Here is a 23,592-nt window from a genome sequence, read left to right on the forward strand (position 1 = left end):
TGGTTTTTCATCAGAGAAATTTAGTGATAGGCAAAATTCACATTGAACAGTCATTCCACCACAACTATGTTCGAGAATTGCATCCTCATGTACTCCATTTTTGCTGAAAAGGCAGTTCCTACCAGTATTGGTAGTACTTGCTGATGACTGTTCTCTAGACATATTCTGTCGTCGTCACCACCTTCTTTCAACTTCAAAGGCACATTGGTCTTTAGACATTTTCTGTCGTTAATGCCGGTGTTTTTTTTGGCATCAGAGCAACGTTTTTCCAGAAGCTGGTGTTCAGATACATTCTGTCACAGGCGCCGCCTTCTTTCGAGATCAGACACATGCTGCTCTGCAGACACTGTCTGTCGACAACACCGGCATCTTTCAGCTGCAGAGCTACGTTGTATCAACAGTTGTTCTTTAGACATAGTCCCACCTCTCTACTGTCACGGTCTGAGATGCAGGTGAATGAGAGTCCTGGCTGTCAGACCACTGAGAGCTGTCTGATCAACGGCTGATTCCGGCTGATTCTGTGGGGGTGGGACTTCCTCCTCCCTGCTGTCAGTTTCCACAGCTGTGATGAGGAAGCTGGGGTGACAGAGGGAGCCACACACTCCATGCCACCCTCTCTCTAGCTCTGCTCTATGTCCAGCGGTCTCCTGCTCTGCCAAGTCCTCCAAACCTCCCGCTCTCCGCTCGCTCTTCCTCTCTGCTCTCCGTCGGCAAGGTCCCGGGAGCCCGCCTGGCCTCGCTTCCTGGGCTGGCATTGTAAACCAGATTCTGCCTGGCTAGGCACGCCTGGCCTCGCTTCCTGGGCCGGCATTGGCCGCCATTGCCTCCTGGGGTGCTTGACACCTGCATATGCAAATTAAACGCCATCTTCGTCAGGTTGATTTGCATAATCACTCTGATTGGCTGGTGAGCGTAGCGGAGGGATGGTTAATTTGCATGTTTCTCTTTTATGATATAGGATTGATTCCAGAGAGGAAGGGAGACGGAGAGAGAAATAGAAACATCAATGATGAGAATCATTGATCAGCTGCTTCCTGCATGCCCTCCCACTGGGGATCAAGCCTGCAACCTGGGCATGTGCTGTGACCGGGAACCGAACCATGACCTCCTGGTTCATAGGTAGATGCTCAACTGCTGAGCCATGCTGGTCAGGCTAAAAAATATTTTTTTTAAATGAGCCAACTGATGGGAAAGTGCTCTTTTCTAAATACTTTACAAGCTGCTTAGTGAGTGATTCAAACCAGTGGGCAGCACTCTGGCACGTGACTTCAGTCCCCTTCACCAAGGGGCAACTGAATCAAACAATGACCCACTTGGATTGTCTGTGCACATGCAGGATGCATGTAAAAGGCCAGTAATGCCACTGGCACCCTGAGTGTCCACCTTGGAACACGGAGTCACCCCTGCTCTGCGCACCCATTAGTGCTGAACCACCACTGAGCAGGTGGGGGCTGCAGGACAGATCTAGTGCTCCGGGATCAGCCAGGGCCTGGGCGGCTCACCTCTCCTGCTGCAGCTTCTGGGAGAGGCACTGTAGGTACCGGGACGATAAGGTGGGGCACCGGTCCAGCAGAGATGCATCTGCCTTGCACAGGCTCCAGAAGAAGTCGGCTTCTGGGTGAACCGTGCAGGGCTCAGGCTGCCAGGCCTTGGCATCCATGTTGCTCGCTGCTAGCCCGTCGACCTCTGGGAGGCTGCTGTCTTCCGTGTGACTCTCTGACTTCTCATAGTTCTGAATAAAAAAGAGCTTTGGCTTTCCCAAGAGAGAAGGGCATGCATCTCCCCTGAACATCCTCCTGATCTGATCCAAAGACAGCCCTGAGTGAGTCTGATCCACACCAAACAGGCTCTGCGAGCCCCCTCGGCTCACCAGGACGCACACAAAGCTGTCCTTGTCTTGGTGGTGAGTCCAATAGGCAACTTGTCGAAGATGATGATTCATAAGGTCCATCGTCAGGAATGAGAAACACCGGACTTCAAAGCCCAGGGAAGTGAAGGTGTGCCGAAGAACGTCTGGGGAAAAGAAACAGGCAGGTCACAGGAATGGATACAATACAGAGCTCAGCTCCAAACAGCTGCAGAAAGGGTGGTGTGGGTCTCGAGTCCTCACACCTCCACCCAGTCGCTGGGGGATGACATGAAGCCCCTAGGATGTAAGTGGTGACCATTTCCAGACTCTCCAGTTCCCCTCCTGACCTGCTTCCCAGTGTGACCTCTGACCGAGCAGTGGAAACCCTGGGCCAAGACTCCCTACAGTGTCCTCAGAGTCGTCTCCTAGCTTGCAGAAATCCTGACTGACCCTGGCTCCAGACGGAGAGGAAGGCAGTAGGAAAAGCCGAGGTCGACTGTGCTGACCTTGCCACACCTGTGGGCGGCATGCTCTTTGGCAAGTGGGTCTTCCCAGCTTTCAACGGAAGTGATGAGACCCACCCTCTGAGAACGCTGCGAGGATTACATGAGATAATACAAATAAAGCTCCTGGTGCTCCACAGAAATTAGTTCCTACTCTCTTTTTAAAAATCTTTTTGTCCATATTCCAGAAATTTCTATGGCCTTGGAACCCTAGACACTCTACCCAGTCCACTTCTTCTCCATTTGATCAGTTTACCTTCACTGGAGACATAAACACAGGCTCCCGAATTGTTTTATCTTTCTAATAGCAAAGAGAGACATCTTTTTCTTCCTTGCTCAAAACTTCCACAGTCTTTTTTTTATTATTATTATTGATCTCAGAGAGGAAGGGAGAGGGAGAGAGAGATAAAAACATCAATGATGAGAGAGAATCATTGATTGGCTGCCTCCTGCATGCCCCCCACTGGGGACTGAGTCTGCAACCGGGGCATGTGCCCTGACCAGGAATCAAACCATGACCTCTTGGTTCATAGGTCAACACTCAACCACTGAGCCATGATGGCCAGGCAATTCCACATTCTTTTGAGCCACCCATTAAGTTTCTGTTTCTTGTTTGAGTGATGTCTCCAGTTTTTAGTTCATCTGTGGGGCAGAGAACTGTCTGTCCCAAGCCCAGAGGCTAAACAAACATCTCCTCATTCAGGTTGTCACCCAAACTATTAGCCCATGAGCTCCTCTGGGTTTGTTTCCGTGTCTCTTGGCTGTGTGCCCACCTCTCTTCTTCGCCTGGGGAATGGTCTTCTGGGAGCCTACACTGCATTCAGTCCAAACCAAACAACACAACAATAAAGGCCAGTAATGCCTCCCACCAAAGAACAGAGGGGTCCCATCTTCTGCTGGTTTAGGCATCACAGAAAAGCATCAAGGGAGATACATAACCGAATGCACCACAAAACTGTTGACAGATTCCCAACTCTCGACACCACATGGGAATGATGTGCAGTCTGGAGAGTCGCAAATAATTCAAAGGCCCACGGCTGCAACCACTCGTTTTCACTTCCTTGCCCTGCAAACTTCACCGACCACTAGTGACGTATAAAAGTGAAAGTAAGCAACCGCAATTTCTCTTCTGTCTTCTCAGCAGGAAATAGGAAAAAGACAAAAGGTGGGGCAAGAAACACCGCCTTGGGTCAACAAAAAGCTGGAATAACGGCCACTGGACAAGCCAGGGCCTGCGTGCTCTGAACTTGATCCACGCAGCTGTGAGCAGCGTCTACACACGCTCGCGCCGGGGCTGGTAGAACTTCCCCCCAGGAGAGCTGCGTTTCGCTGTGGCCCCACACCCTACCAGACACGGCCGTTTTAAACAACTCCACAAATTCTTTGGTACTCTTCCCTTAAAAAGACAGAGTCATCCCCTCCCCTTAAAATGTGGACCACACTTGGTAACTGGTCTTTACTAGTAATGGCTGGAATGTGGCAGAAGGGAGACTGTGACTTCCCAAGCTGGATCCCAAAAAGGCCATGGCTTCCACCTGGCTCTCTCTCGCTTCTGAACTGCTCACTCTTGGGGCAGCCAGCTGCCATGTCCTGAGAACACTCAAGCAGTCCCAGGGGGAGGCCCGCAGGAGGAGTGAAGGCCTTGCACCCACTCCCCAACCACGTGGGTGAGCTCCCTGAGAAGGTCCTGGGATCCCACGCCTCCCTGGCTGACCTCTGACCCTCCCTCCTGAGGGACCCTGGGCCAGAACAGCCAGCGAAGCAGCTCATAACCCCCTTCTCACAGAAGTTTGTTCTTCTAAGCCTCTATGTTTTGGAGTGATTTGCACACATTCTCAGATAAATAATTCATCAGCTAAGTCCTCTTCTCTCCTGCCAGGAAAAGGAAAAGGCTATAACCATGACTTAAGACTACTTCCTTTTCTCCTCTGCCCTAGCCCACAGGTAAGGTGAGAAAGTGAATTTTATCTATCACATAATAATGAAGGGATATAAAGAAGGTGCCCACCTCCTTAAAACCCTATGAGAAATAAGCATTAGCAGGGAAATGAAGGGCATGATACACAGGGGGCTGACATCCTATTAAATAGCTCGCTTGTCCTCACAGAGTCTGTGTAGCAGAGGTGGCTAGCCCTGCGCCCTGGCCCTCGCCTGTGGGATGGGCAAGGCTCCCGCCCCAGCACGGCGCTCAGGCTGGAACTGGAAGTGTCCCCCGAGAAAGCCTGACTAGGTCCCCAATTCCACCCCCAGTTGTATTCCAAACGGTTCCTTTCTCTGCAAAGGGAGTCCTCTCCCCTCTAGGGGGCAGGAGCAAACAGGGAAACAGCAGCCTCAACACTGTTTACTTGTTAGCTCAGAGAGATGATTCACTTCTTCCCAGGCCCTCCCTTCCGGAGAAATTCCCTCCTTTATCAAAGTCCTGGGAAGGAAGCCACAGTCTCGCCCTAGCTGATGTGGGCTCAGTGGATAGAGCGTCGCCCCAGGACTGAGGGTCTGGTATGTACCTTGGTTGCAGCCTTGATCCGGGAGGCTCTCTCTCATATCAATCAATGTTTCTCTCTCTGACTCTCCCCCTCCCTTCCACTCTCTCTAAATAAATGGGAAAATATCCTCAGGTGAGATGAACAACAACAACAAAAAAAAACCCTTAGTTTCTTTCCATGCTGATACGCAGGGGTACGGTCAGAACAGCTGTCTGGTGCCTTTATTGGGCTCCTGTGGGTTCCTGCTAGGATAGCAGCTGCCACATGACTGTGAGCAGGCAGCTGCATGGCACAGGGCAAAAGAGGAACCAGTCTTGGAATCACAAGGTCTGAGTGTAAGTCCCGGCTCCTCACCTACCTGCTGGGCCTGGGCTTTGCCTAGTCCTGAAAGAGGACTGACTTACCCAGCAGCGGGGCTAAGAAAGGGGTGGGGGCCCGAGGTCAGGGCAGGGGGTCCTTATAGAACCAGAGAAAAAAGGCGAAAGCTGGAGGGGAAGCCAAAACCCGCACAGTTCCCCAAAGCCGAGAACGGGACAATAAGAACAGCAAGTCTGGACGGGCCTCAGACCATGATGGAGCATCCTTTAAACATCCCTCTGGAAAGGCGGTCACTCGGAGACCAGCCTGCGGTCATGGCCGTAAAGTCACATCTCTCCTCTACCAGAGGGCGAGGTGGCACGATGTCAGCTGGGAACTGCAACGTTGTTGGGCCAGCAAGAACACAGAGACAGCCCAGTCTCGCGTATAGGATCAAGGGGGTGGTAACAGTGCGACTCTGAACAAGTTACAGCCTTAGTTTACTCATCTGTAAAATGGGATTAGCACTGATGCCTATACTACTAGTATGTGCTTCAAAAGGGAGCAGTGGGGATCCGAGGAGGTTTCTGCCAAGATGCTTTGGACACTGTGCGTGCTTATGTATATAAGGTAGTAAATTTAAAGAAAATCAAGGCAGGCATTTCAAGTCACAAAGCACGAGCCTGCGGGTGCCTCTCTCTCATGGAATCTGCCTCCTTAGCACCCAGAGAAAGGTTCCACCTCTGAAACTAAAATGGGCTCAGAGTAGTCAGATTCTGTGTCCTCACATGGCACCGTGACTGCCTGCTCCTTTCCCGCAAATAGGGGAAGAACAACTTGGGGGCTGAGTGCAAAACAAACTTCAACAAACTGCAGTTCCACATTCGAAATGCCCTGGAAATTCCACTCCTGACCCAGCACTATCTTTGTAAACTTGAATTGTTCTTCAGAAACCGAATTCCGGGAAAGGGGGGTGCGGGGGGGGGGGGGTTTCCTTCCGGCCACGCAGTTAGAGCGTGGCTCTTGGTGAGCCGCCAGCCCCGCCCGCAAAGCACCCCCACCGCCTGCCTCTGGCTTTCTCATCTCCTGCTGCTCTGCTGGAAGAGCATGTTTACTTATTCAAGATCACAAGGGAAGCAGCAGCTGCTAGAAAAATCGCAGTCTCCGCCTGGTTAAAAAGTACAGGGACATCTTCCAGCTTTTCAGAAGGAGCAGGGAGAAAAGAGAGAGGGCGAAACACTTCTTAACGTCTTTTCTTCAGGAGCCTACACACCAACCAGAGCAGTGGTTCTCAACCTTCCTAATGCCGCGCCCCTTTAATACAGTTCCTCATGTTGTGGTGACCCCCAACCATAAAATTATTTTCGTTGCTACCTCATAGCTGCAATTTTGCTACTGTTATGAATCGTAATGTAAATATCTGATATGCAGGGTGTATTTTCAGGGGTCGCGACCCACAGGTTGAGAACCGCTGAACCAGGATTGTAGATCGAGGCCCTGAGTTCACCTGTCTGTGACCTGATTCATTCCCTTCTCCACTCCGCGAAGCAGGGCCTGGCACAGCCCAGCTCTGCAGGGTCACTGACACAGATGACACAACTCCACGACCAGCTTTTTAATTCTATCAAACGGAGACAATTAGCCCCAAATCCCTAGGCCTCCATGTCTGCTCCAAGGAGAGGTCACTGTTCTCTGTGAGGATGCGTCTCAAGAACAAGCCACCAAAAAAATCACCTTATCATCATTCACAGCGCGGCTCTGAGACCAGACTGCACCTCATTGCCTCCATTTTTGCTTCACACAGGACCAAGCATGGGGCTTTGCATAGAGGAGGTGCTCAATAAACATGTATGGGATAAAGGAAGAATAAACCTATAAATGTTTGGGGGACTTATACTCTCTGGGTAAAAATCTTTTTTTTCTTTTTTTTTTTTTTTTGAGGACAGAAGATAGGTAGGTATAAGAGCGTCTGCTAAATTCTGCAGTACAAATAAATGGTTTTAGAATCATGCTGAGATTAGAAAAGCATATTCCTTCATTCACCCGCCAAATATTTATTGGGCTCCAATGTGCCAGGTGCTGTTCCAGGTATTGGAGACACAGTAAAAGGGATGGACAACCCTCTACACACACACACACACATACACACACGGAACTTCTATTATAGCAAAGTAGCCAAGAGCAGAGGCTGTGGAGTCAAGCTTTCAAATTCCAGAGAAGTTAAGAAGGGAGTTGACCGTGTTCTGCTTGCTCACCTTGAAAATGGGGATAATAGTACCGACCTTACAGTATTATTTACAAAGATTAAGTGAGAATCCATGTGAAGGAATTAGCACATAGTCAAGTTTAAATCCATTTTCCACTCTGATCACCACCCCTCTCAAGTTAGTCATCATATGACTGTTCGTCTCTTTCAGATCCCTTGTCTCAGTTGGCAATAGTGTTTCTTAACAGACTCCTACACTCTTCCCAAATGTCCAACGTTAACCACATGACAAAGTTAACCAGGCAAGAGACAAAGGAAACCGCAGGCATCCTTCTAGATAAAGGCCCCAGGCTGTTCAGATGGAAATGAACACATGAGGGGTGCTCTGCGTAATTAAGACCACTGCTAGTCAAAGCAGGATTGATTCCAGGCCTCGGTGAAAATCTCCAGGAGGGCAGCTGGCAAGTGAAGGGCTGGAGGCCTAGGAAGAAGGTGAGAAGAGACCGTGCCTTCCACTCATTTTACTTTATTTTATTTTTTTAATATATTTTGTTGATTTTTTTACAGAGAGGAAGGAAGAGGGATAGGGAATTAGAAACATCAATGAGAGAGAAACATCAACCAGCTGCCTCCTGCACACCCCCTATTGGGGATGTACCTACAACCAAGGTACATGCCCTTGACCGGAATCGAACCTGGGACCCTTCAGTCCGCAAGCAGATGCTCTATCCACTGAGCCACACCGGTCAGGGCCCATTCGTTTTAATCAACACTCTGCAGGGGCTCTGAGTCTCAGCTGGGCTTACGATGGATAAACCCTCAGGGGATAAACCCACAGCACAACAGACAGCACAACAGGAGTAGAGTGTGCTGTCTTGTTGCTTAGCTGTTCATTGGCCACCTGAGCCCAGGAGGGTTTGTAAAAGAGGCCTCAAGCCCTGTTATTTGTTTTGCTCCCAGAGGCAGGGAGGGCTTGAGTCAAGGAAGCAGACATACAAATGCACCAGAAGCCAATACCTACTTCTACCTCAGACCAAAGACACAGGTGCCCCGGGCTCCACCCCCACTTCTACCCTCCTTCCCATCCTCTCCAATCAGGTCTTTCTCCTCCCTCATCCGCCCTGGGCCCTGGCCTTGGACTCAGATTCTCTGTCTCTGCCAAGCCCGTTCACACTGATGACTGGTAGGAGTGGTCTGGCTAGCTTTCCACCTGGGTGTTTCCTCAGAAGTTTTGGCCTCTCAAGTTACCCCTCCATCCCACCCAGCTCCAGCCTGTGGGGACCTGCCCCACTCAGCCGGGCCCAGTGCAGGCCTCAGCCCCCAGTTCTCTAGGCCCTCACTCGTCTGGGATCAGACTCCTTTTACCACACACAAAGCCATGCAAGTTCTAGCTTAGTGGTGTGCAACCAAAGTTAAACAAACGAATTGGGAAAAGAATGTTAGCTGGCATCAGTACCTGTTTACAGTGGACCGGGCACCACTCTAAGCCCAATCTTCCTGGGAGGTGGGCCCTGTTACTCACGCTTCCCAACCTTCCTGGGAGGTAGGTCCTGTTACTAATCCATTTTACGAATAGAAACTGAGACATAGAGAGGAAAATTGCCCAAGGTCACAAGCTAGCACATGGCAGAGCCATCATTCACACCCATGCAGCAGTCATATTCCAGAGCCCAACTCTGACCACACTCCTGAAATGCAGAAATACACAAATACACATTCAGTCCCTGCCGGCAAGAGGCCCATAACCCAGCACGGGAAGCAAGCACAGACAATGGGTTTTAGCCACAAATTCACAGCAGAACATGGCTTTATCTGTGTAATTCTCTTTATGCCACAGATGTACATCCCGTGCCATGTGCGTCTGGGAACTCAAAGGAATGAAACAGAACTGATTAAAATGGAAAGCAAAAGATAGCTACACAGTCTCTTTTAAAGCAGAAGTTACTCATTGAGAAAATATCTGCTCCTCTTATGTGAGTACTAATGGCTACAAAAGGAAGGACATTTACTTATACTGAGAAACCAGCATTTCTCACATCTAACCAAAAATAGGACATGAGAAAGAGAGATCACATCAGAAATCCTGGGACATCCAGCTTAAGGTTTGCTAATTTGATCTCTGCCCATACATCTCTCCATGGTAACATTTTATTTGAGCCTAAAAGCTAGCTCTGGTTCATTCTGAGAGAATGTTGGAAAGCCGGAAGGAAACTGGGGAGACAGGATGACCAATCCTTTTAAGGAAGAGATAGGGAATTAAACATAATGTTATTCCACTTAACTAGCTTTTTCTCATTCTCTTTAGATGCATCACCAGTGACTGATGTCATTTGAGTCACCACAATTAGACAAAAGAATCAACCCAGATCCAAACAATGGTGGCACACACATAGCTCAGACTCAGGGCAACACCCACAGTGCAGAACTAAGTGACTTGACACACTGCCTCTGAGAGAACACACTTATCATATTTTTAATGTTCCCCAGAAAAACGTTCACGGTCTCTCTGTGTGAAATGATGAGGCATCTGGTAATACTGAAACCCAGAAAGCCTTCCATTTCACCACCCTCTCCGGTCCAGGACTCCTCTCTGCCACAGCATCCAGCATGGGAAGACAGGGCTAAAGCTCAGCAACTTGCACAAACTACGCCTTTGTGCCGGACAACATGCTCTGTGTTCCCCAAATCCCCTTTCAGTTTCCTCCTGACACAGTTAGACTGAGTCCCTTGTCTACTGGGGTTGGGTGAAGCCATACAAGTGAGTTCTGCCCAGTGAATGTGGGTGGAAATGATGCAGACCATCTGGCTGCTGTGTCTCGATGATTCAGCATCGACCTATGAACCAGAAGGTCAAATGCCTGGGTTGCAGGCTTGATCCCCAGTGTGGAGGGATGGGGGAGGAGGCCGATGATTCTCTCTCATCATCGATGTTTCTTTCTACCCCTCTCTCTTCCTCTCTCTCCAAAATCAATAAAAACATATTTTTAAGAAATTAGGCATACCACTCTGAGAGGCCTGGTCCCCAAACGCATGTGGGATCATGCACTCCCTTCATCCACCAGCCAGACAGAGAGGTTCCTGTGGGGAACTCCAGGGCTTCTGAAGATGGAGCCACTAAATAACCACACGGAACCCTAGCCCAGCGGTTTTCAACCCTTTCCATCTCATGGCACACATAGACCAATGACTAAAATTCTGCGGCACACCAAAGAACTGTTTTTGCTGATCTGACCAAAAAAAAAAAAGAGGTATAATTTTTTAGCTTTGTTGTGTTAGCTGTTCTCATTTTTTTTATCTGACAATCTAAGGGAAAAGAGGTCAGTGCCCCTGGCTAAATATAGTCAGGTATGGCATGTTGTAAACATCCTTGCAGCTAATTTTTTAGCTTTGTTGTGTTAGCTGTTCTCATCTTTTTATCTGACAATCTAAGGGAAAAGAGGTCAGTGCCCCTGGCTAAATATAGTCAGGTATGGCATGTTGTAAACATCCTTGCAGTGCACCACTTGAAAATTCGCTGCCTTAGCCTTCCCAGTCCACACTGGACTGTGACCTGAAAGGGAAACTCCCCTTCATGCAGAGGTGGGCAGTGGTCTGTGAGAGCCGCGAGTGCTCCTCAGGCGGCGGGTGTAGCCTGCCTGTACCGTGGTCTCACTCTGGAGGCAGCAGTTACCCTGCAGCACCCACACCTACCTGTGTCGTTGCCGATGCAATCAAGTATCAGGCAGATTCCCAAGGGCTTGCTCTGCATCTTGTACCTGTCCTCTGGGATGGGCTGGAAAACAAAGCAGGGATTGTTAAAGACTGGCACCGCTGTTTCCGCAAGGTCTCCCCTGTGTGCCAACTTTCCTTCTGGATTTTCTTAAACAGCCCTTGGGCAGGGAAGTCAGTCAACAGACAGAGCCTGAAGTCGTCACAGTTGACATTTCCATTTAATATCAAATGGTTCCTCTATTCAGGGAATGTGCTTCAGACAACAAGCTATTTCTGTTTTTATTTCATTTTAAGGAGAATCGTAGTCTCTTTACACGTGTCCTAGCTTTGCAGGAGAAACATCATTTGAAACAGAGAGAAAAGATGGGTCACATATTTCTCAGGAACCTCAGTTTGTACAAGTGATACCTTTCCAAACGAGTACAAAAGGCGGCCCCCTATTGCCTCTCCGTACAGAGGTTATCAGCCCAAGAAAAAGCAAGTCAAGGCTCAGTGTCTGGACTTCCTGGTACACTCAGGAATTACTCAGCTGACCAGGGACATGGCCTTTGGAATTTCTCTGCATTCCAAAGTTCACAAACACAATCCACTCCAGCATCTTTCTCTGAGCTACGTCCACGGTTCCCCTTCAGAAGAATTCTCAGGAGAATGACACTCTCAGAATCCTATCACTGTCACTAGAAATTCTTAATGGACAGATATTTTTAAAGAAGCCAGTGTTCTCCACAGAGAGTGTGTGTGCGGTGCAATCCCAAATGAGAAAATGGATTCTGTACCCGAGGCAGGAATGCTCCTGATTCTTGAACGGACGTCTTCACTGGCTCTCCTGCAGGATGAGAGGGAAATCACTTAAAAGCTGAAGGAGATTTAGCCCACTCCATGCTGGCTGCGTTTCTTCATATCACAAGTGTCTCTTCCCCTGTTTCTTTCCCCCACTATCGCTTCTCTCCTCAGCCATACTCAGCCCCAAAGTTCCGACCTTGCACTGTAAAACCTAACCGATATGCCCGGCCAGCATGGCTCAGCAGTTGAGCATCGACCCAGAAAACCAAGAGGTCGCTGGTTCAATTCCAGGTCAGGGCGCATGTCCAAATTTCTGGCTCAATCCCCAGTGGCAGCCCATTGATGATGTTCCTCTCTCATCGATGTTTCTCTCTCCCTCTCCCTTCCTCTAACTGTAAAAATCAATAAAAACACATTTTTAAAAAAGAAAACCTAACTGATAAGGTAACCCAAGTTTCTGTGCTAAGAAGGGTCATGTAGAAAAACTGCTTAAGTAGCAAGTGAAAGGAGGCTTCTCCAGGTGAGGACCAGGTAACTGCTGAGATTTTAACTTGAGAATCTAATAACTTCACCACAAACATTATCAATAGCTTTCCTACCTGTGCTAAAGCTGTGGGCAACACCCAAGGGAACAGACTTAGAGACTGAACAGATGGCCAGGTTTTCTTAGCCCAGTGATACTGGGAGATCGTAACGTTAAATGTCAATGGCAAAATCGAGGACAGTGAGCTTAGCAAATGTAGGTGAGCCTACAGCACATTTTGTTAGATAAAAATGACTTTATTAGCCCAGGGAGGTAGAGAAATGATCAGTTTTAAAGCCATAAAGGGCTGGCACGAACCCTAGCACCATCACGAACAAGCTCTGTGAACTTGGGCAAGTTTCTTCCTGAAGTCTCAAGGGATTTTTAAATCTCAAGGGTGAACAAACCAAAATCTATACTACTGTCGCAAAAATGAGAAATAATGTCTAAAGACAGGCCAAGAAAACGCCAGGAATACGCCAGGAATGATAAGGCTTGGGGGAAATGAGCATTTTCAAAGTTGTAAAAGTTGAATCACTCTTTTTAAAGAACAACTAGCAACACCCTTTAAAACAACATCCTGCTTCTAGAAGTTTATCTTATGAAAATAATAGAGAAAGTGTGCAAAAATGTCAAGGACATCTACTGAAGGACTGCCCCAAGCTAGAAAGAAACTAAAAGTCTACCCATATGAAACAGGGTAAATAAATTATCCTATATAATAAAAGGGTAAAATGCAAATTGACCAAACGGCAGAATGACCAGTTGCTATGATGTGCACTGACCACCAGGGGACAGTCGCTCAACGCAGGAGGTGCCCCCTGGTAGTCAGTGCACTCCCACAGGGCTGATGGCTGGCAAGTGCAGTGGCCCGCCTCCATGGCAGCGCTAAGGATGTCCAACTGCGACTTAGGCTGTCAGTTGGACATCTCCCGAGGGCTCCTGGACTGCGAAAGGACACAGGCTGGGCTGAGGGGCGCCCCCCCCGCAGCCCCCCACAGTGCACTGGGCCTCTAGTGTCCATATAATGCAATACTGTGCGATGTTAAAAAGGATAAGAGATCTTTATGTATTTGACATGAAAAGATATGCAGAATATATTGAGTAACAAATGGATTACTAAATATTATAATATTGATCCAGTATACTTAAAAATATGTATTTGTGTGCATATATTTATACATCTATATGTGAAAAATAAGAGTCTTGGAGGTATATAAATCAAACATTAATCAGATTATGTTGATACTTGTAATTAAGAGAAAATTTCACTTTATCTTTTTGTATTTTAGCAACCATGGATTAACAGAATTTTTAAAAGCACAGAATGATCTCTGTAATATGCCTTTCTCCATTTAAGGCACTTAGTAAGAGCTTCATAAATTGTATCATCATCATTATCATCATTCAGATGAGATCTATTTAGAAATCCAAATTAATATGAATACGGGGCTTGATCATTTTAAACTTCTATTAGATTAAGGCCAAGAATGCGTTCTTCCTTTATTAGCAAATCAACCATGTCCAGGCCAAAGCAGCTCGCCCAGGATCACCAGGGTGTGGAGAGCTTCACTTACCTCGCCTGTGCAAGTCCAATCAAGAACAAACCTGCCATTACCGCAGTGGAAAGAACACAGATTGCTTTTAATTCCTATCCAGATCTACCAGCTCTCCTATTTCCCTTTAAACAGCTTTCAGAATGCTAATGCTCACCACACCTCACCAGCGTTTTAAGAAATGCTGTCACTTCAGGAATCAATTCGCTCCTCCGTAGCTTTTCCTGGAGCGCAGAATTTTAGGTATGAAATGATAGGCATGGGCTTCACCATCTGGCTAATCCGGGCAAAATGCTTTTCCGTTTCCAAGTGCATGCAGACAGCATACAGGCTGCCCTACTACAATGGTCACAATCTCCACTGCACACAGGACCAAGTCCAAGCTCCTCTGGTAAGACTGGGCCCTCCTTACCTGCCTAGCCATCCCTGCCTGCCTCCAGGAGTCCTGAGCCATCTCCACTGCACTGTGACTGAGTCTCAGCCTCGCTTCAAGGAGGTCTCAAGACAAGCAAAAGGAATACACTTTTAAAAATAGGTGGGATCGCGTGCTGCTGTCAGAGAGATGAGAGAGGTCATACAGGTTGAAATTACTAGTTTTTTAAATTGTATTTTTTCCTTTCTTTTTAGGAGAGGGGGATGTCATCTATAGAGTACCTAGACTTATTAAATGGACTTGAACACAAGATCTTAGTAACCTTTCTTCTTCCTGCTGCTAGATATTTGGTTTAACGTGACTCATTATCACGGCTAGATTAATGTTTAATGTGGCCTGGTTATTGTTTCATTTCAGGCAGAAATATATAGCCAAGAAGATGAAGCTGGTAGAGTAAGAGGTGTTTAAATTTAACTAAGTGAATTTGGTAAGTAACTAGAAATGCCGATGAATACATTTTAAGAGTTTAACTGCGTTGGGGGAGCTTTAATGAGACTGTATAGATAAAGAAAACAGCCAACTCTAAAAAAGAAAACAGTTTGTACTAGAATTATCAAGCATTTACAGGAAAAAATATGAAGAGAAGTCAGTCTTACTTTGAATGTCAGGATGGCTCACCATGGGTCTTTGTCCTTTACTCCTCCCATTCTGAAGCTTCAAATATAAAGAATAAGGTCACAGTCCCTGTTAGTTTTTTCAGAGTCACATTATGTTACACCTCTTTAAATATTTCTATAGAATTTTTACCCAGGAAAAAACAAAAATATCACATTCACTGTTAAATTATCTAAAGAAGAAGAGCAAGAGCTATTAACTCCATGAATCCTACATCTTGTAGCCAAAGAACAAGGCAACTTTCTTTTCAAGAAGTGAAAATACAATTAACATGTAAATATGCTAAATTAGCATATTAGAATGTTTCAAAAGAGCTCAATAAAGTCAGCTGTCATGGTAATAGTAGAATTGCTATAAAAGCTCCAAGACAGCACAACTGGGTATGGCTCAGTGGTTGAGCATTGACCCATGAACAGGAGGTCATGGTTTGATTCCTGGTCAGGGCACATGCTCAATCCCCAGTGGAGGGGAGGGGAAAGGGTGCACAGGAAGCAGCCAATCAATGTTTCTCTCTCATCATTGATGTTTTTATCTCTCTCTCTCCTCCCTTCCTCTCTGAAATCAATAAAAAAATTTGGAAAAAAAAAAGAGTTCCAAGACAGAACAAGCTGTTGAAACATGCAATTGACCTTAAACCTGATCATTTAACACAGAGGCAATGTATGTATGGTTAAGAGTGGGAGTTCTAGCTCAAATAAACCTGGCTATAAATTTTGTTTCTGCCACTTACTAGCTATGTAACCTCAAGCAAGTTATTTAACCTCTATATATCTGTTTCTTTATCCTCAAAATGAGGACAATAGTGGTACCTACCTTATACATTTTTGTAAAGGTTAAATGTATTCAAAGCACTCAGGACAGTACTTAGCACATGAAGTGCTTAGTCCAGTTACTGTTTTTCTATAATTGCCCAGCTAAACATAAGCCACATGTGGGCTTGATTCTCGATAACAGCTACCACTTCTGAGGGCTACAGTGGGATTAATCAGAGAATTAAAGATTGAACCGACCCTTTCTTCTCAGATGACAGGTCCTGTGTAAGGTACACATCCCACATACTGTCAACCATCTGATACGCTCAGCTTTCAAATGACAGTTTCTCCACTGAAGCTATCCTAGCCAAAAGAGAGAAGTAGACTGTTCATTACACTGTCTTAAGCTAAGTCTGTGTGTCTAAAGTAAAGAAAAGCATTTAACCAGTGACATAGCCCACAGGTTGATGATATTAAGTAGAAGTTCAAGCTCCACATGGCTATGCATTCACTTTTACATACTATTAAAGATACATAACATTAAATCCAAGCTAGATTTAAGAAGCATTATACTGAGCCCTTGCCGGTGTGGCTCAGGTGGTTGAGTGTCATCCCGTACACAGAAAGGTCAGCAGTTTGATTTCCAGTCGGGGCACAAGCCCATAGTGCATTCGGAAGGCAACAGATTGATGTTTCTCTCACATCAATGTTTTTCTCTCCCTCTTTCTCTCTCCCTAAAATCAATGTTAAAAATATATTTATTTTTAAAAGCATATTGCAAAGAAATAAATGAAATCAAGTAAGCATTATATTGCAATGTCATACAACTTTTTTATTCTACAATATGTTGCTATCATGTGCCATTTAATGCCACCGTATCTATTTTTATTGATTTGAGAGAGAGAGGAAGGGAAAGGGATAGAGAGATAGAAATATCGATCAGCTGCCTCCTGCATGTCCCCCATGCAACCAGGGCATGTGCCCTGACCAGGAATCGAACTGGGGACCTCTTGGTTCAGGGGTTGATGCTCAACCACTGAGCAACACCAGCTGGGCTGCCACCATAACTTTTAAAGCACTTTTGCAGTCATGTATGAGTTAATATCTAGGTATTCGGCTCCTAAATCTTGTGAGAAATTCACTGAGTTCATGTGCTACAGTGCCTGCTTATTAAATAAATGAATGATCAGGGTCACAGACTAATATAGAAAATTTAAGGAGAAGTTTATACACAGAGCATGTGAGTTCTCAATGGGCTACAAAGATAGTGAATACAATTACTTCCATTAACAAAACAGAAAGACAAAAGTAAAAATGGGGCAGAGTTTTAACTAAGAATGGTGACCTAATTTATATTAGAGAGACAATAGCAGAGAAAGCTCAGAAAATCTGAGTCAGCATCCTAAATCAGTTTTGTCTCATCATTTAATATCACAGAGATTCAGAGAGACAAAAGCAAGCATAATTGGTTCTTGGAAAACGACAGACATATCTAAGCGATGGCGTATCTAGTATGTAGTTTATTACATACACCACGGTGTAGAGGAAGGCACAGGGAGTGGGCCCAGTTCTGGTGATAGCTGGAGGTGGGTAATCACTTAGCGTTCTTTAGGACTATGTTTTCTTATTTGTTCAGCGAGGGGGCTGGACAGTATAATCCTTATCATCCTTTTCAGCTCTGAAATTCTATTGCTCAGTAGCATCTCTTACAGCTCATGTTATTCATTAAACTATTTCTATCATAGGGGTAGTTAATGTTTTCATCACATACTTTTATGAAAGTCTTTATCATTTAACCATGAAATTGCACTCTGATCTAAGCCCTCACTACAAATTCCACATATCTTTATATGGGGATGAGGATGAGATTATACTAAGATTGACTTCTCAGAATAAAACATATTTATGTTCACAGATCAATAACATCTCTCACCCTGGCCGGTTTGGCTCAGTGGTTAGAGGGTTGGACTGCGGACTGAAGGGTCCCAGGTTTGATTCTGGTCAGGGGCACATGCCCGGGTTGTGGGCTCTGTCCCCAGTCGGAGGCTTGCAGGAGGCAGCCGATCCATGATTCTCTCACATCATTGATGTTCCTCTCTCTCCCTCTCTGTCCTCTCTGAAATTAATAAAAATATATTTTTTAAAAAGTTCTCTCAATAACAAAAATGAAAGGGTTAATCAAGAAACAGGGCTAACTCAGCAGGGGCTAACAAAAGCAAGCCTAAGCCCTGCACACAACATGCTCCCCTTGAGTGGTTATTTTACAGAAATTCCTGAAGACCATAATTCCCCAGGAAGAAGGACAAAGGGCAAGGCCGTAAAACTATGACCCACGGACCGGGCAAGGTCCTGATCTGCCCGGTCGTGGTCCGTGTGTCACCCTAAAGCTATCTGCAAGCGCTCCCTACGCGCATAAAAAGCCTGCTCCCTCCCCATTCGCCACTGATTTCTTTTTCAAACTCAGTCCACCTGCACCCAGGTGCCTTGAGTAAATATCTTTTTGACTACACTGAGCCTTGAGTCAGTTCTGTGCCACCCCGGCCCAACTCCGAACCTTTCAAAAAACACTTTTGCCGACATCATTAAAATAAGCTCAATAAAAAGCAAATGCCCAGAGAGGTAAATACAAATGTATTTATTTGGAATTATTTTTTGTCCAAACAAAAGATTGGGAATAAGTTGTTACACATGTATGTTTTATAAACACAGGCACATTTCTACCACAATTTTTTCAAGTGTTAAGTAGAGTACATAGTGTAAGAATATATATTTTTTAATTAAATTTCTGAAGCTTTTTCATGCTGGGATTCCACACATTTGCTCCAGACTCACCCTTAAGTTATATGAAGGATCCTTAATACTCAAGTTTGGGAGAGATGCCTGGAGGCCATTTACATAACTTGTTTCTGCTCCTTGAGCTGTAAGCAGAAGAGAGTTAAGGTTTACCAATTATTATTAAATGAATCTTCAATGATAGCTCAGTACAAGGTCAATCATCATCTTTGAAAATGCCCTAAACTTTCCAGCCACCTTACTTAATTCAAAATATCAGATCAGATGACTCTTCTTTCACCAGCATCATTAAGAAAGGACTAAAAATGCTACTCTTGTACTTAAACTTTTATCAGTCATTTGGGGTGGAATAGGAGGCGGGCGGGGAGGGGCAGTTCTGTAGATCACTGGGTCTCAGCCATGTCCTTCAGGCTGTGACTCTGGGGGCAGTAGGCTGCTAACAGGCCCCAAGCTGAGGCTGAGTCTAAAGGACAATGGGGGCGGGGGACATGCCAGAGAAGGCGAGTGTGAACCTGGTCCCCTTTACCAAGGGAGGGGTTTTCAGCAGAACAGATGCCCTTTTTCATGAGAAGATTTTGTGAAACTCAGAACATATGCAGGAAAGCCATGGAACCCCAGTGACAAGATCCCACCCAGAGTTGGATGGTGATCAGGTCAAACGCTGGAGCAAGGCAGCAGGGCATATCCTCAAAAGCCCTGAATGTCCACAGCACCTCCACCAGGTGCAGAAAATAGGGGTGCAAACTCTTTCTTGAAGGTGGGAATGTTAACAACTGCTTGGTGGCATGTTGGAGAAGGCCAAGACTCGTGGGTCATGGGCGTGGGGTGATGAAGTCAGCAGATCTGGGATATGAAAGATATAAAGGGATATGACCTCTAGTCACAGGCTACCAGGGGGCTGTGAACATTCAGGTGCTTTCCATCCACCCAACAATGGATATTTACCAACCAAACCTACCCTGCACAGGGTACTTTCCTTAGACCGCGGAAAGGCCAAAATTCTGCTTACCAGACTGCTTGTATTTCTGGATTTTTGTCTTCAGGTCTATTCTGTGGATGTTCTTCAGACATTTTTCTAATAATTCCAATTGATCTGGAGCAACCAGATTTAGCTTCTCCAATTCCATCACAAGATCCAAGAAGCTCTAAGAGAGACACCAACAAGAAATAAATGTCAGTAGGACTAACGATTAAGCCCCAAATGCAAAATTCAGGCTGTGGGTGTATAACAGCAAGAAACGGTGACAAGTGGAGCTCCTTCAGACCTTCAGGGATCCTAAACTAGACTTCTCTGCTTGATAGGCCTTCCAGGACCAGGTGCAAAGTACTCTCCTGAAGTTTACTCAGCAAAGAGGCAGTGGGAAGTCTTTTGGTGGCCAACCTGTGTCTAGGTTGGGAATGGACACATGGCCATTTTGTGTCATCAAGGAATATGGTGAGAGAGCGGGCCTAAAAATACAGTAAAATCCTCCCAAGCTGCTTCTCTTTCAAACACTCAGGCTGGTGTTATTGTAAAAAACACTAAGGGCTTTCCCGAAAAAGGAAGAGAGAAGGTAGTTTGGGGAATCTTTTTACTAGGAAAACCCCAATGATACCGTTTTGAAGTTCCTCACATTTTTAATCAATGCTGGCCATTCCAACTCACTGATTCAGAGGATATGAGGAGGCAAAATTTCAAGGTCAGGGCATTTTGTTACTCAGCCATTGCCTTTGGTTTCACCTCCCTTCTGCTTAAAATTTGTTTGCTGACGTGCTATTTTTATTCTAAAATAGAATAACCATGCCCTAGCCAGTTTTGCTCAGTGGATAGAGCATCGGCCTGGGGACTGACGGGTCCCAGGTTCGATTCCAGCCAAGGACACATGCCCAGGTTGTGGGCTCGATCCTCAGTGTGGGGCATGCAGGAGGCAGCCAATCGATGATTCTCTCTACCTCTCCCTTCTCCCTTCTTCTCTGAAATCAATAAAATTATATTTTAAAAAAACAACAACCCCATACTGTTCTCACTTTCTGCCTTCCCTCACCCCCAGCTTGGGCCTCCCTGCTCAAACGCCTGCTTCCCTCTCTTCACACCATAGAGAGTATCCTCCAACTTCTGATGGGCTCTTGGGAATATTAACCAAGAAAAAGAAAACGCACCTTATCCTTGGCAGTCTTGCCTCGGCCCATATAATCCTTCATGAGAAAAATTAATGAGGACATATCAGATTTATCCAAATGTTCACCAATCTCAGTCATCAGCACCCTGTGAAACAGACAAGTTTCTTTAGTAAATTCAGATTACCAGTCCCAGTGAGACCACCAAGAACCTATGCCTCCTCTATGCCAACAATTGGTTAAAAGAATAGTTCTTGTCCCCATTTGAATGTGCCCCCCCCCATAAGACAGAAAGCCTAGATCACCCCAGAAGGAGATCTTAAGGGAACTCCAAAAGATAACTCATCTTTTCCCCAGTTTTCAATAGGAGATGGTACTTCTCTTTCCAACTAACTACTCTGAAAACAACTCAGAGAATAAAAACTTCCCTAAAGAATCCCCTAGCTCCCCCAGAAGTTATGAAGAAATAAGTAAAGAACCTGAATGACTAAGATGAAGACAGAAATAGAATGGGAAATGATCTTCTCTGTTGAACAACCTCCCTGATGCTGATGCTGATGCTGATCCGGGGACCATACTTTGAGTCACAAGATTCTAAAGCAAACACCCGGCTCACTCTGAAACTCAAAGGGTAAAGATCATCTAGAGGCTGGGGATTGTGACCGCAGAGGTCCTGCTCTAGAAAGCCCCTCCTAACTCAGTCAGTCACCTCTGTTCCAGTAAGAGCTACCATCATGCTTTATTGGGCTTAAGGGCTGTTTTCCCAATTAGACTCACAGAATCTTGAGTATGGAAGAGTCTTCACTTACTTTGCTCTAGCACTTTCCAAAAAGCAGGCTGGCATATATCAACCCACAAAAACAAAAGCTACTTAACAAATAAATAAATGGCCCTAGCCCAGTTTGGCTCAGTGGATAGGGCATCAGCCTGCAGACTGAAGGGTCCCAGGTTCGATTCCAGTCAAGGGCACATGCCCGGGTTGTAGGCTCGATCCCCAGAAGGGGGCATGCAGGAGGCAGCTGATCAATGATTCTCTCTCATCATTGATGTTTCTATCTCTCTCTACCTCTCCTTTCCTCTCTGATATTAATTTTAAAAAATACACTTAAAAAATGAATACATAAATCTAGCACTCCCCTCCCATTGCCTGGCCTTTCTGCCAAAAGGCCCTGAGAAACTGCCTCCCCACTCACCAACCATAAGAAACAGTAAATGTTGAGTGCCCCCTAACTTATTCACAAAAACCCATTTGGTGCCTCCCAAAAAGTTTTAAGGTTACTGATATTATATGATGGTTATGATGCTTGGAGAAGTGGAAAATGACCAAGAATAACAACAGCAACAATTACATTTGCTGAGTGCTTCACAGTTTTAAAAGGTACTTCACATGCTAGATTATCACAATTGAGCCTCACAAACAACTTGTGAAATTAGGTATTCTATTATTCTTAGCTTTACCACTAGGAAAAAGAAGGCCCAACCAATGTTAGTGGCTGGATCAGCTAACCAGGCCTGTACCTGACAGTTTTGAGGCTTGAATCAGGACTTCAGACCTCAAGTCTCAGACACTTCCCAAGGCCCACACTGCTTTCAACTCTCTTTAATATATTTTTTAATAATACACATCATCTCCAACTATACATTATTGATATAATAAAGGCTGGTGGCCCAGCTGGTGTGGTTCAGTAGATTGAGCATTGGCCCATGCACCAAGAGGTCACCAGTTCAATTCCCAATCAGGGCACATGCCCGGGTTTCGGGCTCAATCTCTTGTAGGGGGTGTGCAAGAGGCGGCCGATTGATGTTTCTATCTCCCTCTCCCTTTCTCTCTCTCTCAAATCAATAAAAACATATGTTAAAAAAAAAATAATAACTCAAGGCTGGTGGTCTGGAGAAAAAGGAACTGCTAATTTAAACAGTTCCCAACAAGTTTTAAGGTTACCGATATTATATGATGGTTGGAGAAATGGCTTCTGTGCACCCCAGAACCTCCAAGAGCACTTTGTGTGAACAAAAGGAGCAACTTAAAGGCTGTATGAACTAAAGGGGACTCCAGCAGATGTTCCTCTCTGATGGGGGATGAGATGTGGTCTTTCTTAGCTTGACATGTCTGGACATGGTAATTTCCATACTGAGGCTGGAATTTTCATACAGAAGCCTCTGGAAGTAGGAACTTCCCAGAAACTCACAAGAAGGAAGTCCAACCCACTAGTTTCCTCAGGAACAATTAGAGTTCCACAAAGATCACCATCTGACTTGTTTCTATGTGTTTGGCTCTTTGTTTATCAGTTTATGTTGTTCACTATAGTCCACAAATGAGTGAGATCATGTGGTACTTATCTGACTTGTTATTTCCTTTCTCAGTATGGAAAATTGCCAGGTCTGACATCATAGATCTCAATATAGAAAATTGCCAGGTCAGACATCATAGAAAATAAGCTAACAGAGACCACTGCAGATCTCACAGAGGCTGCAAGAACCACCAGGTCTCGGCCCGGGGGAAGCTCAGTGGGTTAGAGTGTTGCCCCGATACTCCAATACTATGTGGGCTGGATTCCTGGTCAGGACACTAACAAGAATCAACCAATGAACGCATAAGTAAGTGAGACAACAAATCTCTCTCTCTCTCTCTCTCTCAAATCAATAAATTAAAAAAAAATTTACTAGGTCTTAGTCCTGCCCATTTCTCTTACTCTATCCATAGGGCAAATACATATCATCTATCACTTCCACTGTCATTATAATCTACTACTACCCAACTAATTAAAGAAAACACCACCTAGAAATTCAAAGAGCTTAAAGCAGTGGTTCTCAACCTTCCTAATGCCGCGACCCTTTAATACAGTTCCTCATGTTGTGGTGACCCCCAATTCCATTGTTACAAATTGAACATAATTAAAGCATAGTGATTAATCACAAAAACAGCATGTAATTATATATGTGTTTTCCGATGGTCTTAGGCGACCCCTGTGAAAGGGTCGTTCGACCCCC

General features: G+C 45.5%; 1 protein-coding gene across 15 annotated transcripts in view; it reads right to left on the bottom strand.

The window, feature by feature from the left end:
- Positions 1–23,592, bottom strand: part of CFLAR (CASP8 and FADD-like apoptosis regulator) — a 43,435-nt gene that overhangs the window by 6,168 nt on the left and 13,675 nt on the right. For 7 of the 15 annotated variants that reach the window (XM_014546008.1, XM_014546007.1, XM_014546009.1 and 4 more), the window contains exons 3-5: positions 20,644–20,749; positions 19,514–19,649; positions 18,331–18,629 (exon numbers count right to left, since the gene is read on the bottom strand). In XM_014546008.1, the coding sequence (XP_014401494.1) occupies positions 18,508–18,629; positions 19,514–19,649; positions 20,644–20,749 (364 nt within the window). In that variant the 3' untranslated portion in view covers positions 18,331–18,507. Of the gene's footprint in view, positions 1–1,502; positions 2,014–11,028; positions 11,111–11,825; positions 11,876–14,940; positions 14,999–15,969; positions 16,075–18,330; positions 18,630–19,513; positions 19,650–20,643; positions 20,750–23,592 lie in introns of those variants that run through there. The other 8 variants (XM_014545997.1, XM_014545998.1, XM_014545999.1 and 5 more) reach the window with 7 other exon arrangements.

Source organism: Myotis brandtii, unplaced genomic scaffold (assembly GCF_000412655.1).
Source record: "Myotis brandtii unplaced genomic scaffold, ASM41265v1 scaffold4259, whole genome shotgun sequence".
In the NCBI taxonomy this organism is placed as follows: domain Eukaryota; kingdom Metazoa; phylum Chordata; class Mammalia; order Chiroptera; family Vespertilionidae; genus Myotis; species Myotis brandtii.